Genomic DNA, 19,723 nt, shown 5'->3' on the forward strand with positions numbered 1-19,723 from the left:
CACTTGCTTTTCTCTGCCACCAGAAGACATGTAACATGAAAGCCTCTTCGCTCCTGAATGCAACCAGTTCAAGGCAGCAGTAAAAGGCATTTTTTAGCACATGATGCCTGCCATCCTATGTAATATGACTTTGGGAGCTCTCGATATGTTCATAGGAAATGCAGCTGTATTATTATTATTTACATATATTACGCATTTACATATATTATATATTGTTTTTATTATATGGTTATATATATAAAATCAACAAAATTAGTAGACATGGAATCCAAAGTTGGTAAGTTTTTGAACAGAAGCCAAGGAGATCATAGAAATCAAATTATCTTCATGCCTCTCAATTATCAAGTAGAGTGTTGGATAATATTGGGAAAACTGGCGTTTTCTTTTCTGCAGACAAGCTGTCAACAAGCCAGAATCTATGAGCAGCACACTATGAGTTGGTATCAAAAATTAAGTGAATGCAGATCACTTAATATTCTCTCTTCCTTTTCAGTTACTTCCCCATATTAATTATTAAATAATTAATGCCTAAGTGTATGAATTCCTCTTCTTATCTTTGTTTCAGCAACGTGTACCATCACTGCATCAGTCCTACATTTATTTTCAGCAGAAGTGTTACAGCATTTGCCAGACAAGCACGTTGTTCCAGATGGCTCTGGAACCTTTTTATACTTTAGAATATTCTGTTTAGAGAAACAGATCTACAACAAAGGGCATACCAATAAATAAAACCAAATATTATGAGGAGGAATGAAGGTTTCTCACTATCCTGTAAGGAAATGCACTGTTAAACTGTCATTAGCATAATTGAGCTTGGCTAATGGCATGAATCAAATAGGAAATGCTGAGCCAACCATTCATGATGCATTCAAGCATGGTGCAAGAAAGAAAGGGATGGCTCCCAGACCAGAATAAAAACTATTGGAAGCTCATAGCTACAAAGAAAAGAAGGGAAAGATGAGGGCATATAAGGAGCAATTTGGAAAAAGAAATGGGATAATAATCACATGAAAAATATGCAACATGATTATGGAAAAAAAAATCACATCCTGTTAGCATGATCAGTTTGCATGAATTAAAACAAACTTTGTGGTTACTGGCTTAAATTATACAGTAGTGCCTGAAGTGGTGCAGACAATGCTATCCAGCTCTGTACTTTGTGTCTCACTTGCATGAATAATACACTTTCTCTGACTTGCTTCGTGTTGCTAGAAAGTCCAGGATGGAATCAGTCAAATTCTGATTCTAACTGAAAAGATCACACTCAGATCATCTCTCTCTGCAAAGTAATCTGCTCTCCTCTTCAACCACATAACATTTGGGTCAGATTAAGGACATCACAGGACGCTGCTGTAATATTAGTCAGATAGAATCAGCCAGAAGATTATTATCATGGAGACTACTTCAACTCTGAATTTCCTTGGGGATATTTTTTAATTCAGTCTTGTTTGCACAGGACTTGGATCAACTGCCTTCTAGGGTTATTTAGATTGGAACCAGAGCTATTACAACTTCATAGTGAGAAAGCATTTGCAATGAATTACTGGGGCTAAATCAAATCCAGGTACAAAGAGAAATGATAGACATAGGAAGTCATTAGGTAAGTGACCATAAATTTTAACACACAATAGTTAATCAAATATCTGTTGATTTCAATGGATTTCCATAGAACAATTGTTTATTGGTAATAACAGCAATTATCCACATCCTGACCTGGGATATGTATTATTAAGGACTCGAAATACATCACAGTTGACAGATTGCTTCACCATGGAATAAATCGATAGAGATTTTGAGAGTCTTGTGTTCTGTGTAGGATCAGAGCATATTTTCATGCAAGAGGTTTTCTGGAAATCAATTGATAAATCTAAGTGAACTATCTGCTCCACTAATAACCTCTGCTCGACTATCATTTACTCATGCAGAAGCTGGTAGCACAGACAAGATGTTGTTTATGTTGCCATCCCTGTAAGCTGTTTTGCTGTTCAGATCCGGTATCTTTTCATTTTTGAATGGAGGAAGGGGCATTCTACCTAAGTATCTGAAGAGTTTAAAAATGAAAGTGGGTTCCAATTTCTCCCTGTATTAGCAAACTTACTGCAGAAAATTCAATCTACCACTGAAGAAGTTGACTGATACTTTTTTCTCTCTCTATAGCTTCAGTTTGACTACATGAATATAATTTTTCATCTGTCCTCGCAGATTTAGTCATCTATTGGTACCAACTTCAATTCCAGTGCAGTAACTAAATTCAAGACTAGATAAGCAAAATAAAGGGCCCCAGAGAAAAGGGGAAACAAAAACTAGTAGAAAAGAATGTTAAGTGACAAGAGAACAAAAGTGTGAAATGAAAACAAATGCATCTCTTGAGAACTCTCAAAACAAACTCTTTCAACCCCAAACACGACTGCTCCTAAAATGGTCCCATCTGTATCTGAAATGTTTGATGTATTTCAAATGAAGCTCAATTCAAAAATATTCAGGTCCCCAAAAGACAGCGTTTTGGACTTGTTCCAAACACACATATACTGAACAAAATTCAACCCTCTCCAGTTCCACAGCATGGATTAGAGAGGTGCCATGGATACTTTGGAATAAAGAGGGCAAGTTTGTGTTGGCAAACCCTAGTGCATCAGTTGTTTTTTTTTTCTTTTTCTAAGGCTACAATCAAGATGGGAATGGAAACATGACAAAATCAATAAGCTCCTTAAGACAGACTCTAAAGACATATTTTCATGTTTTCTTTGACCATATGTGAAGAGGAAAAGTGGCCCAGAAGGACTAACAGTTAATGACAATGCTGGCAAAAAAAAGCAATATTTGTACATTTACTGCAATTTACCTGCAAGTGGAAGGTCTGAAAGATCTGTGTGCTTGACAACACCTTTGCTGGCTGGCTTTGTGTTATTATAAACAGAATGTCTCTGTGAAACAAAAAAATGTATAAAAGAGAATTAAAAAATACTAGCCATCATACTCATGCTGATGTTTTTCATTCTTACTACCAATAACTAAAACTTAATTTCTAGATAACTGTGATTAAAGTTCAGAACTGTATTCCAAGGAGTTCACATCCGTCCACTGAGACCTCTAAACTGAAGTCAAAGGCAAACTTTGATCCTTTTTGTTAGTACTAAAGCATTTGATGTTCCACAGCAAATAAACAGATGAGTTTCCCTTTCCCCTTGTCAACATACGTATGTTGGCACACTGAAGCTGTGTCATTCAAACATGGCATCTATCCACTCAAGCTCTCCAGTGATTGAAAGAGTTCCTTGTACCTGCATGGGGGAAACAGCAGCTGCAGGGGCTGTCCTCACTGGAATTCCACTTAGAGGGCTCCTAGGGACCTTTTGAACTGTGATGTTTTGTCCAGTGCTACCTTTAAAGAAAAAGCATAGAAACGATTGTGTTTCAAAACCAGCCACCTTCCTCTCAGCAGAACAGGGAACCAATGACACAGTGACATTTCACAGATAGAACGTCTGAACCAAGCACTGACAGAACATTTCCACTAAGCAGCAACACAAAAAAAATGACAAGAAATACATATTTATCACTCAAAAAGAAGGAAAAAACCCAACTACGGTATACAGCATACCTGAACATCCTAAATCAAATGATTTTATCAGCGACTTCACAGTGGCTGCAGATTCTGACGGTGTGGGAGATGCCCTGCTAATGCAGACTCCTTGCCAACGGTTGGCTGTATCTGCCTCTATAGATTCTACCTCTTCAGCTGTCAGCCTGCAAAGCAGAAACCAGAGCAAAGTCAGCAGCAACAGGAAACACAGGCAGAAACTGCAGGTCTTCACGTGTAAGGCAAATCTAACGATGCAAATCTTACATTGTAATACCCGAATATAAACCCACTGTTATAATGCTCACGCTCATTTTTTAGAGTGTTTGGAGAGTGGAGTGGAGAGTTTTGGAGTGTTGAACAGCATCTGTCATTGTTTGGAGCCTAACAAACATGAAAGCATTGTGTATTAACAATGCTTTCTGTCGTTAGCTGTATCATCCCCATTTCTCATCTTCTACAGGACAGAGGGCTATCATGGGAACAAAGAGTTTTATGAAGTTCAGGTCACCACAGATCATCACCTGAAGACTGGCATTCAATACAGCACTGGGGGCAATGGGCTAATGTGGTACTTGGAATATAACAAGGAAAATATCTAAACAGAAAGATGTTACGTTATGTTCTATGTTTTTAATTGATGCAACTTCTGCTGGCGTCATTATTATCAGTTAAAATCTCATAACTGGAAAAAAATAATTAGCTGGGCAGGGTTCAGATTAGAACCACAAAAGTTAAACCAGAAAACATGCTTCATAATGAAAAACACTGAAATTCAACTCTTACAACTTATCAACAAAAACATCTGTTAAACCAGTAAACCCTCAATCGCCACCTCTAAGCAAACATATAGGGAATAAAACTCAGAAGTGCTTCATCCTAACAGACACAGGAATACCAAAGTTCAGTGGTTGTAGTGAAGGTAGATGTACTCAAAATAGAAGGCCCCTATTTTAACAGTAAGGATCATTCAGTTGCTCCATTGACAGGAAATTTTAAAGTCAGGATAAAGTGGTGAGCATGAAAGAAATTAATACAGAAAAGTCCACATTACATAAAAACTGCAAGCATAATTGTAAGGATAACTGATGATTCTAGTCATGCATTTTATGGGTCTGGATGAAATGGCTTAGCACTGACATTGTACTTACCTAGTAGTGCCCAGGCAGACTTCAAGTGTAATTACCTAGCTTTAGTTTAGGAAAGCTGTAATTAGACAACAAAGCCTAGTGACATAAAAAAGAGAGTCTTTATTACATGGTTTTCCCTATCTGCTAGCAGCTTAAGAAATGCACATTGATCTACAGAAGCTGAGGCATCACCATTCCCCTACTCTGCAGTAAGGTAGGCACCAAGGGCTACACGAACAGAAAACCAGAAGAGATTTCACAGGGCGCCTGGAAGACTCCAACAGGCAAGTACCCATGAGACTGAACAACTTCTGTTAGGTAAAAATAGAACTTGGAGTCTTCCTATTTCCCTTTTGGCATCACAGCCTACAAAATGCAAAGGGCTAAAGGGTGTCAATGAATAAGAGAATAAGAGTGACTAATGCTTCTATTTTTGGCAGAGCTTAAGGAGGTGCTGTCTTTAAGTAGGCATTTCTTTGCTAATTCATTCAAGCTCCTTGTGTGCCAGAAGGGACCGCAGAGGCAGATGGCTAGAGAAAAAGCCATTTCAGTTCCATTCTCCATTTAATCCAATAAGGAGGAAAGGCAAACTGGATAAGATCCACAGAGCTCTGAGGGAGCCACTGTTTTACTGGCTAATTTTAACCTCAATCTTTCACTTTTTCCTTCATGGCTATTTAAGATATAAATAACAAATCATCAGGTGATAGCATCTGCACTTCATTGTAAGAAAACACAAAGAGAATAGATTCCAGCTTCAGGAAACTAAGCCAACCAGTGCAATCCATTTTGTTTCCAAGAATTAAAAAGGCCACTATGTAAGAGTTCTGTCTGGTTTACCAGGTGAGAACGATAAAGTACAAGGCTTGCGGAGAGCCATCATTTCAGCAGAAAAGTGGAAGCTGGACCCAGATTTCATTTAGCCAGAGAGGAACCATACTGAATGGTAGCACAAAACACTGGAAAGGAGTGATGGCTGCCAGTATGAACGACAAGTCTCAGCCAGACTAGAATCACTGAGCAGGATTTAACTCACACTTCACAGACTAGTCTAGCCAAGAAGACTAAGTCCTGCTACTAAGAGGATGGAGTTAAGCAAAATGTCAGCATCTGCTATATGCTTACCTTGAAACAAGAATAAATGGTTTGCACAGATAAAAGCTGCAAGTGCAGCTGGCTTAAGTGAAGTGGCTTCAAGCTACAGCATGAAGCAGAGCACTTTGGCCACAAAGAAATCGAAACGTGCAGAGTCCTTTTCACAAAACCACTGCTTAGTTTCATTCACTGATGAGAGAAATAGACATCACGAGCTTTTCTCTAAAGATGAGTTACTCTGCTTGTTTTCTGGGTTTGGAATGTGTGGACAGTAGCCAGCAAGGTACAAGTCTTTCTGTGTTTTATGTATGGATTTTTTGCAAGAGCAGCCATCATACTTTTGAAGGTTTCTGAACTGCTCTGATGATCTGCTCATTACAAGTGGCCCAGGACAGCAGAACCATTTTGTCAGAAATAATTACTCTGTAATCTAGTCTTCATTATGTTACATTGTTGTCAATCCTCCTGAACTCCAAGTGACACAAAGACGACACACAGCTGCTGATGCACAGAACAGAAGAGAAGCCAAGAGTAGGCAGCAGACAATTCCAAACACAAACATTTATTTGGCACTTCAATATATATAATTTCTTAAACATAAAAACCAACATTTAACAGCTGCCAGCACAGTAGAGAAAGGCAACACAAGTGTGCATATACGCATACACTCCAGTAGAATGGCACATAGGTGAAGGCTGTGCCAGAATCCTGCAGAATTCTCTAGCTCAGCCTCCTCTGAGATCAGGCCCCTGCTAGGTCTTCACATCCAGGAGAAAAGGATGGAATCCCATAGCCAAAATATGTAATTCCAGTCCTGTAACAAATCCTGATGATATCCTGGTAGAGACTGTGACTTTTCAGTTTCTCATCAGCATCCAAGTAAAGCTCTCTTCAGGTGTCTCCAGTAGCAAAACAAGTTCTCCCTGATTATACACTTCACCTGAGTTAAGGGCATGAGAAAAACTCCTTCTGAGAGGATAATGATTAGAGCTTGACGTATTCATTGCTATTCCTTCTGGATCTCTTCACCTGCAATTCTCACAGCAAGGACAAATCTCTCCTCTGTGGGACACAGCCTGTGAAAGTCGGGTCAGGACATTGTGCTCCTTGAGCATCACCCTGCTTCCTAGCACACACTGAGTCAGACATGCCACCAAGTGGTGAGTGCATTGTCAACACAATATTAAAAGGCTGAAACCAACAAAACAGCTGATACCAATCAAATAGCATAATATTTCTATTTCATTTTCCTGTTGGATTTCAGTAAATAATTTCCACGAGCAACTCACGAGATGCAAAGGTGGGAATCACTAGAGAGTTCGTGTGCATTTTTACACACAGATCCGTATGCATGTGTATTTAGACACACAGATTTATGAATATTATATGGAGAACAAATGTGTATGCACATTAAATTTTACGTATTAGACATACACGTAGTATTTTTTTTGTTGTTTAAGCTTCAAATAGAGCATGTGAACTTCTGTTCAAATGCCTATAGCCCCATCACTCCAAAGGGGCTATCAGTTATTTCAGTGTCCCAAATCTCTGTGATTATTTCTAGTTGGTTTTAAATTAATTCAGAACTTTTTCCTGCCTCATGGAGTCTTGTGAAGAGAGAAGCATTTTGAAACAAAGAAATCAGGCTCTTGTCCAAGGGGAGAAGGTGGACCTGAGCAGATTCACACTTGGTGATACACTCGACTTTTGCAGGCAATAAAAAACTGGGGGTGCTTTTCTCCAATTGAAACTTCCCTTTTTCAGCTGCAAGTTGAAGGCATGTCCTGAAGTGTCTCACAGGCCTGGCTATGCATCCATCCAGGGCTGTGTTAGCTGGTAGAGATCAGGCACCTAAGGAGATACAGACAACAATGGGAGAAGTTAAAAGAAGCAGCACAATGCCCATTCCGAGGTACAGCTCTCTATTATACAGTTAATCATCCCATCATCACCAACTAAAGAGGAAAGAATGATATACAGGTGCAAGACCGGTCTTACAGGAGTGCCTTAACACTCCACTAACTCTGCTTTGGGACACAATGAGCAACCATCAATAACGTAAATCTGTATTGCTCAGATAGGAAAGAAAAAAGTACTTAGAGCCCAGAAACAAGTTTCAAAGGATAAGGGTGGTTGCATATTTGGCTTTCTTTGCCTATATTCAGTTAGGGCTATTCATCCAAAATGGGTATGTGAGCCTGGTCACATAATTAGAAATGCATTACCCTTAGCCCAGGTTTAGTCAGGGTCCTTCCACTGAAGGGCCCAAAGCAATCTCTGTTGGGTACCAAAAACTCTACAGAGCTAATCAACAAACCAGTTGATTAGAGCAAACAGTACTTCAAGAACCCTTGAAGCTCTAAAATCCTACTATGCTTTCTTAAAAAGAGAGCAGAATGATCTATCAAACCTCTAAAAGACAGAACAGCTGCAAAACACAGGCACAAATGAGCAGCACATCAGCACATAAAGACTGACATAAGGTTTTAATACACATAGAGTACAAGCTTATTTCCAGGAGAAAAAGCATGTAACACTGCCATGCTGCAGCATTTGAGACTTTAGGAAGAAGAACAGAAGCAAATTAGTGGGATACATTGCAAGCTTCACTTCAGGCTTTCTTTTGAGGACTTGGTTAGATTTTATTATTATTATAGGAAGTGGCTCATTTAATTCCAGCTATAATTTCTCTGTCTTCTGAACGCTGCTCCCAGCTCAACTATTTTCCCACCATGCTCTTGATTTAAGGTACCTAATATTATAGTGCCAACATAATTTTGTGAAAAAAAAGGGAGGGAAAGAGTCAAAGGCACACCTATAAACTCTCTTTGTTGTTAAACTCTGTATTGCTAGAAAGGCTCCAAAACGCATGTGTATGAAGCCATAAGGGGCCACTCAAAATTTGGATGCACTCAGCAGCCAATGTGTTTGTTGTGCTACAAACCCAATATAGTACTTCATCTCCAGTTAAATATCTGATCCTAAAATAGCTACAAAACGTGAGTTTATTTCTAAGGTGAGTTCTTTGAAAAGGTGAGACTTGCTACAGGATGACAGGATAATTTAGGCTGGAAGGGACCTCAGGAAGACACCTTTTCCAACTGCCTGTTCAAAGCAGTATCTGCTATGAGGTCAGACCAGGTTACCCAGGGCCTTATCCAGTCTGGTCTTGAAAACCTCCAAGGATGGAGACTATGTTATCTCAATTTCCACCATATCTGAGAAAAGTTACACGACTTTTGGTGGACGGCAAACTTCTGCATGTAACTGCAGAGAAATAGCATTAATTACAATGCAAAGTACCGTAGGTCTGTTTGAAATGTGATAATCAATTTGCAGGTTTTAATCAGTACTAATTTGGGACAAGTGAACTTCTCTCTCCTTTGTTCCACTTGTTTGATGGTGGACCAACCTCCCCCCAACATTCTTAGTCATAGAATTAGACATTTAATCTATGTTAAAGTCGCCTTTGGGAGGCTCTTACCTTCGTTCAGATGAACTCTGATGACCTCATCAGGATTTTTTCTGCAAGTTCTTTGGCTGTTCCTGAACCAAAAGTGACTTTTTGTCTGATTAGAAGAATGTAATGGTGAAATCAGTGTTGGAGGCAGGAATTCAGGCAGCCACAGGCAAACATTAAAATGGCAGGATGTTGTAGGAGAAAACTGGCTTCAAGATCAATTTATGAGTGGAGTCTACTGACCCTCAAGAGATGGATGAGGTTTTGCCAAAAAACCTTTGAGCAGCAACAACTATTTGGAAGGTACATTTTCCAATCGGAGCTCAAAAATCAGACAGGAAACTTTCACTGGGGACTCAGACATTCAGCTGAGTGCACAGCTGCTCAGAAGTAACAAACAGGAGGGACACTTCACGTGAGGTGTTAAGGTGTTGTGCTACAAACTGCTTTCACCAGTGCTGAGCACGCATTTAAAATCACCACAGGCACCAGAATCCACTGCTGATCCTGAGCAGCAGCATTTGTGAATGCTCACTAACTGAAACGAGGAGAATGTCCCAGATCAGAATCCCACATAAAAGAAGTTGAGGTGCTCGGTAACACAGCCACCTCAGGAATCCAAAAACAACTGTGTAGGGAAGTGTAGAACTTGCTCTTGGCAGTAGGTTTGGCAATGTCAAGGCTTTGTTTTATAGGTCAGTTTCACTGCTTTTCTGCTGATCAGCAGGTTGAGTAATGATTTATATAGACTTCATTAATTTCTCCATACACTCAGTACTGAAACTTGCCTGAGTACTCTCTGCATGGACACTGACATCCACAGTCAAGTTTGTTAAACCTAAATTAACAGATGCAAAATCTCAATGCCTGTCTGTGAAAGAGAAAATACATTATCCACTGCAGACAGCACGTCTGGCTTCAAGACCAAAGTAATACTCAAAGCAAGCTATACAGACAACCAAGGCGATGCAGAAGACAGACATATCTTTCTGTACGTATGAGAAAAAGCAAGACAAATGCCCAAACTGACTCAAATACAAGTCTGAATGCTTCTTCTAAAGCTACAAATGTATAGATTTCCATGGTCTAATTTCAAAATCAGTATTTCCAGCTCAGGCTTCTTATGCCAAAGAACCAACAGTAGAGGCAAGTTCTCTGTACATGTTAGAGAAACAGCCCAGTTTGCAAATTAGCAGGTCATCTTCTATCCAGTTCAAATACTAAATACATCTTCATATGGATTAATGTCTGAATATTGATATTTTATGTACAGATGAACATTGTTCTATTCCACATGAGAAATCTGATTAAGAACAAATTAAGAATAAAAACAGAGCTTAGAATTTAATACTGTCTGGTAATCACTTTGTCTCAATGCAGTGCACATAATAGCCTTTCTTTACTGGACACACCAATAATAGAATTGGAAGTTAAACACATTTTCTTCTCCTGAAAAAAAGTGGATTTCTGTTCTACCCATCAATTCTGAACCATATACCACACAAAAGTCATCCCATCTCTGTACACCTATCTACTGTACAGCTGCTGTGGAAGCTCCTGAATGGAAAACAGAGAAGAATGCAAGCAATGTTAATCTGGACTGTTATTTTACCTGAAAAAAAGGAGAGTGTTTTCTTGTTTCTGTGGCTATTCTAACAATGGTCTTGAACCTGGCAGCAGAGAGATTAACTGGAAAAATCTAGAGGAGCAGAGCTCATTTGGCATGTTTATGGTAAGCAGTATCACTGTGTGTGTTGTTTTTCACCATTCTCCCTGTACAAATTTTCATTCCTGTAGCTCTAGTTCTGCTTGTGCCAATGCAATAAAAAAAGAAGTACAGCATTGCCTCCTTCATAAATTTTAGTTGCCCTTCTTAATATACATTTTGTTTTCCATCCTTTATTATTTAGTACTTCAATTGTAGTATGACTTTGGAATAAAATGTCATACATAAAACATCCTGCATGGAACAAAAGCCACATTGTAAGGCAGCTGTGCTGATTCCAATTTCAATTGTAAAGTCACTTGATCTTACCATGCTTTCATGGAACCTCACCATGCTGGGGTACATCTCTAAACAGCTCATATTTACTGCTCCCTGCCCAACCACAGACTACAGACATTGATTTTTAAGAGGGTCTGCTGCACAACAAAAATCACTTCTAGAATGTTAAGCCAGGCCAGATCATTTAATCACACAACAGGTTTTGACTTAAGGTCAGGAGACGTGAGGTGAGGAATCCCAGTACTTGTATTATTCATTTAATCAGCATGTATTGGACTTGCAGAACAAAGAGTTCAGCTAATCCTCACTTCAGTTTGAAAGAAGTTCTCTTCTGGATGTCCCATATGTATCCAGCCAAGCTTTTCACAGATGGCTTAATGCAGATGTGCAGAGTTATGAAGGCAATAAAACAGTGGAATACAGTAGTGAGAATAAAGTTACGAAAGGATATTGGCAATTGTTATTACTTCATATTAGCTTATTACAACCTTCATGGCCTAGGTGACAGAACTAGATTATCAAAAAGAGAAAAGAACAGAACATCTTAGAATAAAAGACCACAAAATCTATCAGAAGAGTTAAAAACAGACAACATACACATCCAAGCCAATGAATAGTTATTGACAAAGCACTGTCTGCATGCATGTTAGCAGTCATGGAGATCAGATCTTGGCCTTTGTAAGTCACCGACCTGTTGTTGCCCTTCACTTCATCAAGCTCCTTCTGCAGCCTGGCACTCTTCTCCTCTTCCTCCTGAAGCTTTCTCTTTACCACACGGAGCTCCTGCTGGGCTTCACATTTAATGTCATTGGCCACAACCACTGCAGTCTGTAGATCAGCTTGAAAACGCTTCCATTCTTCTGTATCCTCCTAGAAAGAATAATTACAACCACAAACTGCTGTAAAAATGCCACTTGAGCACTTAATTATTGGCCTCTCTTTCAGTGATCAAAAGAGAACAGGATTTCAGCACAATTTCAAGATGTTGAGGTCAAACTAAATACCAGTGTCTTTACAGTTTTGACTAGATTGCCAAAGAAGAAGTTGACAACTGACCCTAAGCTCCCAATTCCTATTCAGAAAGTAGAATCAAGGTCCTTACTATAGCTATTGATCATTCAGAATTGTGATACTACAAGGATTGTTGCTGAAAAGAGCTCACTGCTACTGATGGTTCAGGAAGCAGGAACATGCTACAAAGTAGCAGAAGTTCACTGGTAGAAAAAATAGATTATAGCTTACTTCACTGCCAAAGAATCAGCTATAGACAAGGAACAGAGAATTAAAGGAGGTATAACTTTCTATAATTGCTGTAAAAATTGCAATGCCTAAATGAAATCCAGTGTTACAATAAAAGCTCAGCCTAGCTTTTCATGGCATCTGAGCCTTACCTTCATCTGCTTAGTCAGAGCCTTCAGCTGCCTCTCTATATCTTGTTTTTGCTCTTCCAGCTTCATAGTTTTACCTAGAAACAGTTTAAAAAAAGAAAAGCCTATTTGATTTTGCCTCAGGTAACGTCACTAACAGAGATTAAACAGAAATTGTGATACTCTGTCAGCAGATCAGGAATAGGATCAACAACAGATCTGTTATTCAAATATCTCCAAAGCAGTTCATTATTCTGTGATACTAAAGCAGGCTTTTAAATTAACAGAGCTGCAAGTGCAGGATCACTTGTCAGAGCGCACGGTCAGGAAGCAGTTTAATACTGGTAAGTGAAATGAGCAACTCATTCCACCAGGTGGCAGCTCCTCTTCCACACAACAGCAGCAAACTCGACTTCCCAGTTCCTACTGGCAGTTTAACCCGGAGGCTCCTCAAAAGGCCAGTAACTGCAGGTTCTGGAATGGGTGATACATCTGTCGCTAAACAGCAAGTTTGGAAAATGTCTGTAACATTATTTCCATAGCACTAACTGTTAAAACAGTGGCTCGCACACGAACAGAAAGGATTGGTCGAAATACAAATAATTCTGAAGTGAGGCTCTTGTCATACATCGGGTCACACTGCCTCCTCCTCCTACTGGTTCTGGCCACATCTGAGCCTCCAGAATAAGTTCACTTAAACCCTTTTTTCATCTCCACCTACTTTCTAAGTCACTGATGATCTGGTTGTTGTGGAGTTTGATAGCACGATGTTGTTCCACCTGGTCCTCCAACTCGAAAATTGTCTCCTTTAGGTTCTTTATATCTGCTTCATTCTCTGATGTTTTTTCCTGCAGCTTCTGGCTGGTTCTGCTCAGTTGCTCAGCCTGCCGCTCACACACCTCCTTCAGCTGACCACACTCATTCTCAGCCTAGAAATAAGGAAAGAAAACTGCTTGACTGTCCTTACTTCTTAAGGGATATAACTTGTTAGATATTTCACTACGTCATGAACTTAAGAATTGAACCTGTGTTGTGAAAACTGAGTTTCAACACCAACAAGACAGTTCCAAGAAACACACGAGCTATGAATGTCAGTGCTCTTCCCCAGACATAAAGATAACAAAAGAAGATACTAGGAAGGAAATGAAGTTTTGTATTGGGTGACTGTTATTCCAAACCACTCTCTGCAGGTAATGAACAGAAGAAAGGTATTTCTGGAAAGCTCCAAATCTAATCATGTAATATATTATGAGAATGATAGAGCTGCCTTAGGGATGAGAGTAATCAGTTTGTCCATATTAACAATTCTGCTGCTTTTACCACACGCCTTTCTGATGGATTGTGAAGCACATGTGGGAGAGCTAGCTACTACAGATAAGTATATTTTCTGGATATAGGACAGCTGGAATTACTGAAGGAGGAATACGCTGTACTTCAGTTTGTTGGCTCAGGCCCACAGATCAATGCTTCCAGGGTTGGGGGAGACCCCTGAGCATGAACAACCTATGCAAAAGCAAGATGTAGGCTGCCAACTCAGCAAGCAGCACTGGCACAGGCTGACTGAAGGGCAGCCTTACAGAAGCCTGTGGTCTTGTTTGGGTGTGACAAATAGCCATTGATTCAAAACAGCTTAATTCAAGGGAGGAGTAAAAAGGAGGAAATCTGTGGTTTCAAAACCAAGCAATAAAAGTTCAGAGCAGAGTCTGAGAACTCAGCAGTTTTTCATTTATTCTTCACACACTCCAGCACTAGCAAGCACTCAAAAACACCAGGGAACTTCCTCTGCAACTCTGTTTGCTGTGGTCACCTATTTAAGCTGAAAGGACACCTGGATTTTCTAAAACACACAAACCATTGAGGTGCTTTTTGGCAATGCTCTCTTCCTCTGCAGCTAGCCAGCTCTACAGTTCTTCCCATGACCCCTTCCCCATACAGGAAAGGCTGCACACATTGCTTATCACTCCTTCTGCAGTGATGGGACATTAATCACTGGCTGGCACCATATTAATGCTTGTTCTGTGACACCCTGCATTGCAACTCTCTTTGGAACACCCAGGATCAGACAGAAAATAGAACCAACGATTGACTTAAGCTTGCTTGGAGCAAAGCTACAAGCCACCAAATGACAAAGAGAAATCTGTTCCAAAATATATCTATCTTTTGCCATTACTTCGCCTATCTCCAAACAGAGTACTTTTCAGTTTTGTAAAAATACCTTAAGTTTTACCAAAATAATCTCATCTGGAGCTTGACTGTACATCGTCACTGTACATATCAACTTCCCTGAGTATTAACTCATGCTCCTGTGTTTTTGTACTCAGTACCATCTATAATTCACTACTTTGTAGCTTGTCCTTCATCATTTATCAAAGCTTTTATATTTGCTGATAACTACTTAGGTCCTCCTCCCTACCCAGACTAAAGAGTAACTTTCACTAATATTTGTTGACATAATGTCAAAGTACATTTTTATTAACCTGTACTTTTGCATAGATTTTGGTAAGTATATTTATGCTCACCCAAACTAGCATATTCTGCAGAAGATAATAGATGAAATCAATTTTGAACTTACAAGCACAGTTTTCCTAACAGTTATTCCTGGGAAAACACACACATAGCAAAAGAAATAGAAAATACTGTAATCGTCCCAGCTTCCATTCACCAGTAATGAATGCAATTGAAATAATTAGTACTGAAATCAGCTGATCAATAGCAATTCACAGACCAACAATTACTTATTTGTGGAAAGACAGATAAACAACTGTCACATTGTACAGCTGCTATGCTTTACCTTAGATAGCAGACCCTGAACATGCTTCAGTTCACTGTTTGCCTTCAGCAGATCTTGCTTAAGCTCAGTGCAAGATGCTTCCAGCTGATCCTTTTCTGCATGGGCTACTTTCAGCAGCTCTTGCACCTCAGAGTTGTCAGTAGTGCATCCCATGGCATTGATTTCTGCAGCCTTTTGTTTCTCATTCTCCAGCTGGGTTTTTAGAGATCCATTCTCAATTTTCAGACCTTCCAATGCAATTTTGCAGTCCTCCAGAGTTTTTGTCACTGTGCTGTTGCTCTGCTGTTCCACTTCTAGAAGTTTAAGCAGCTTTTCATTTTCATCTCTCAGGCCTTTGATCACCTGCTGGGCATCTTGATGCTCCCTTTCCAAGCTTCGTAGGCTGCTGGTTAATTGTTGCTGAATGTTGAGCAATTTCTCTCTTTCAAATTGTGCTTTTTCAAGAACTTCTGCACACTTCTGTTCCAGTTCGAGGACTTTTCCCTCCTGAGCTCTGCTTTCTTCACTCTTGGATCGCTCTTGGAGGAGAGTCATTAGCTTTTCATTTTCTTGACCCAGCTGTTCTGCTCTGTCTCTGTGCTGGCGAAAAGAAGTCTCCAGGAGAGCTTTCTCTTCCACCAGCTTCTCATTTTCCGCCGTCAGTTCCTGCACCATTTGCTGCTGATCAGACAGCTCCTGTAGAGTAGCTTGTAATTCCTCTGCTGTGCTATGGTGATTCTCCTCCATTTTTTGTATTTTCTCCGTAAGAGATGCAACAGAAAGGTCGCTAATATTGTTTGGAGAACTTCCTGTAGTGGAGCATTTGGAACCTTTGAAGTGGTTGCTGTTGGAGGATGCTGGCCTGGAAGGTATATCTGCTATATGTTCAAAATCAGACGCATCGGGTGACAAGGAAGCTTTAGTTACATCGCTGCTGGAAGAGGCGGAATTGCGCAGCGTGCCCCCATTCACTCGCTGCCTGTGCTCAACTGTTTCACCTCTCAGTGCATTTTTTGATGGGCTTCCAAAGCTGGATTCTTGGGTAGTTGGGGTAGGGAGGCTGCTGTCACCACCACTGCTTGTTGTTGTGTCTGACAGAGGAGAGTTCTCTAGATAAAGCAATTTCTCTTTCAAAACACGATTTTCTTCTCCCAGGCTAGCAAGCTCTTTTTGAAAAGTCCTGTTTTTTTCCTGCAGGGTCCGTATTAGCGGATCTATGTCAACAGGTGACAAGGTTTCTACATTTTGGTCTGAAGCACCCATCCCTTCGGGGTTAAGTGACCCTTTCTCTTTGCATTTCTTCAGTTCACAACGGAGTTTGGTTATTTCAGAATCTTTTGTCTTTGCTTCTGCCAGGAGTTCTTTAACCTGAGATTCCAAAACAGCCTTGTCACCAGTTTCACTCTCTTGCTTGGACTTGCTAGCGGGGCGCACATGTTTGGTAGGAGTCGGCGTGGCAGAAGAGGTGGGGCTGGGCTGAGTTTTCCTCGCACTGGCTTGGCCACGCAGTACAGCTCTCTCCCTTGAGACAGAGGATGATATTTCTCGGGGTGCTGGAATCCCTGTGCGCTTTGCAGTTGAAACTGTTCCTTGAAAAGAAAAAGATGAGGCAAAATGAGCGAGTTCATAAAGTAAACAAATCACACGACAACAGTACTAGAGCAGTCTTGGAAAAAAACACCTGAATGTTTGAATAGGTTTAGTCATGATGAGTGTGGATTCATGTTTCACAAAGGCTTGTACTATTTTGCATTTCCTCCCCTGCTACCTCCTGCAAAGGGAACACAATCTGCTGAAGTTCTTCCCAGTGTAATAATATAACATGCAGATGCTGTGATACACAAACTGCAACCCCCCCAGTACCAGGATGCTAATTATTTGAAAATGAAAACATTCTTTATGCTACACTTTGTGAGAAGAGAAGTTTAATCCTATTAGTTTCTGGCTAAAGTTTCAAGAGTGTAGGAAAAAATATGATCCTTGATTATAAAATATATTATTTTCTAGCCACACGACTATGTTATCACACATCAAACTAATGTATCTGCATTACACTCCATTTACACAGGACAGAATCATGGAAAATGTTGGAAACCCTTATTCTGACTCCACTTTCATACATATGGACTCTCAAATAGAAAACTGACTCCAACAGTGGTATTGCAACAGTTTCTCAGAGCTGAACAAAAGATTTTTCACGTTATAAATCACATTCTCCATTAACATGGAAGAACAAGAGGAGCTTAGAAAATGGATGCTTTTCCTTTCTAATGTTATTTAGTATCATTATTTTAAACCTAGTAACAAAGCATTAGGTGATTACAAGGGAAAAGTTCTGAGCAGCTGATATTCTAGAAGACTTGAATAATGAATACGGTATCACAGGTACTGAATAAACAGTAACAGCCATTCTAACCTTGAAAGCATTAACAAACCGATTAAAGAAAAGAATTATGTTCAAGTTTCTGTTTTCAGGACCTTCCTCAAAAGGAAAACCTTTAAGTACAGAGCCATAAAGTTTTGGAACATGGTACAACAAAGAGATGTTGTACCAAAAGACTGATGTAGCGACGTAGACAGGATGCACAAGTCAGTTAAGCAAATAGAAGAGGCTACCAATCCAGTGTTTGCAGTAAGAACAAGTTCCAGAAGCACTCTGGGCTTAAATGCTACAATCAGCTCCATCTCCCCACGTTTGCAAGGCTCATTTTGCTGACATACATGTGCAAAATTCACAGAAAATCAAAGGTCTGTTGAGACCAAAAGGGGAGCAGACCCCCTGCTGCACGGCTGCATGCCTACTGCCTCCCACAGCAATACAACTCGGCCAGCCTCCCAAAACATTTTCCACACACTGAGGAAACCTTAGCACAGTTTTGCAGTCAGTAAAGCAGGGCACTGATGGGTTAATATCATCACCACCAGTTTGCTCAGTATCTCTTTTAAGACTGCACTGGGTTTATAAAACCCACACAAACAGGAGCCCCTCCTCCTCTTTCCCAACAAACACACTCTGCAGCAGGCACAATAAACACCCAGAGACAAAGAGCAGCTGAAGAAAAGACCCCTGAACACAGTGGCTGTGCTGGGAGGAGAGCACAGAAAGGGCTCTGTGATGGCAGGGGCACGATAAAGCCTGAGACAAAGGGTCCAGTGTTTATGGGAAGAGATAGCGGGGACAGGCTGGCTGGAGAGCCAGCAGCCCACACAGCTTCCTTTAGCCATCTGCATCTGCAGGAGCCGAAGGATCCAGGCAGCACGGCGCTCCGCAGCAAGAAGTGCAGCACAGGCAGAGAGAGGAGTTTGCTGCTGCGACTCAAATGGTGGCTGCTGCAGCTCCAGCCAGAGAACTTCATTTGGGAGGGTCTGAAGGCTCTGGCCTCACTGCTCGTCCTGTTTCCAAATTCATGGGCTCCCAACTGCCACAGCGTGGCACCTGTAAAATGTATTCACAGTGAGCTCACCACACAGAGCTTTTAGTATTGATGCAGCTGATGCTGAAAGATGAAGGACAAGAGGGGAAATGAACAGACTGATGTGACGTGGTGCTTCCAGCAGAGAAGCATCAGCTCAGCACAGAAGTAAAGGTTCACATAGAGATTCACAGGAGCACAGCAGAGAGCATCCATCCCTGGAGCAGATATTTGTATCGGAGTCCCAAGTAGAGAAGCAGAACTCAGACAAGCTATAGCCATACTGCAGATTAAAGATGTACAGTATACATTACATATGGCCAGAAATGCTCCTCAATAGAACCCAAGGTGTGCTTTTAAAGCCTTTCATTGTATCCCACTCTTTTATCCAATCCGAAAGTTTTTCCTACTGTTGTGATGCAATTTTATGACAAAGTGCCCCAAATAACTCATCTGCTTCTTGCAATGCTGAAGCTTATGCCTGTCTGCATGACTGTCATCTGGTCAGCACATGACAGGGGAGTGTTATATAAGCAGTGGGTAGCATTGACTAGGCAGTGTAACACACATTGCAACAAGAAAATGCTGCTACACACTGGTACAAATTCTGCAGCACTATGAGAAAAAACCCTTTTCCACAGAGAAACGTAGCAGCTCTGGTAGCAATGCCAGCATGCTTCTAATTGCCACCTGCTTACAATTGCAACATGATCCTGAGCAATGGAAGATGTATACATAAGGATAACTATCAAGCATACTTACCAGGGATTATCTGTACTTCACCAGGCTGCCAACCAGCCCAGCCATCAAGCTTACTCAGCCTGTCCCATGCGTTTTGTAAGAGTCCATACTCTGCTGACCTGTTCCATCATAAATCATAAAGCATTTGCAATCTATCAGGAA

General features: G+C 40.5%; 1 protein-coding gene across 5 annotated transcripts in view; it reads right to left on the reverse strand.

Annotated features, from left to right (window-relative positions):
• SPECC1 (sperm antigen with calponin homology and coiled-coil domains 1) overlaps positions 1–19,723 on the reverse strand; it is an 82,370-nt gene that overhangs the window by 20,052 nt on the left and 42,595 nt on the right. For 4 of the 5 annotated variants that reach the window (XM_048967211.1, XM_048967212.1, XM_048967214.1 and 1 more), the window contains 7 exons: positions 15,429–16,996; positions 13,359–13,566; positions 12,662–12,735; positions 11,962–12,140; positions 3,602–3,747; positions 3,282–3,382; positions 2,843–2,924 (listed from right to left, as the gene is read on the reverse strand). In XM_048967211.1, the coding sequence (XP_048823168.1) occupies positions 2,843–2,924; positions 3,282–3,382; positions 3,602–3,747; positions 11,962–12,140; positions 12,662–12,735; positions 13,359–13,566; positions 15,429–16,996 (2,358 nt within the window). Of the gene's footprint in view, positions 1–2,842; positions 2,925–3,281; positions 3,383–3,601; positions 3,748–3,780; positions 7,657–11,961; positions 12,141–12,661; positions 12,736–13,358; positions 13,567–15,428; positions 16,997–19,723 lie in introns of those variants that run through there. The other variant, XM_048967215.1, reaches the window with a different exon arrangement.

This window comes from Lagopus muta, chromosome 20, assembly GCF_023343835.1.
Source record: "Lagopus muta isolate bLagMut1 chromosome 20, bLagMut1 primary, whole genome shotgun sequence".
Taxonomy (NCBI): Eukaryota; Metazoa; Chordata; class Aves; order Galliformes; family Phasianidae; genus Lagopus; species Lagopus muta.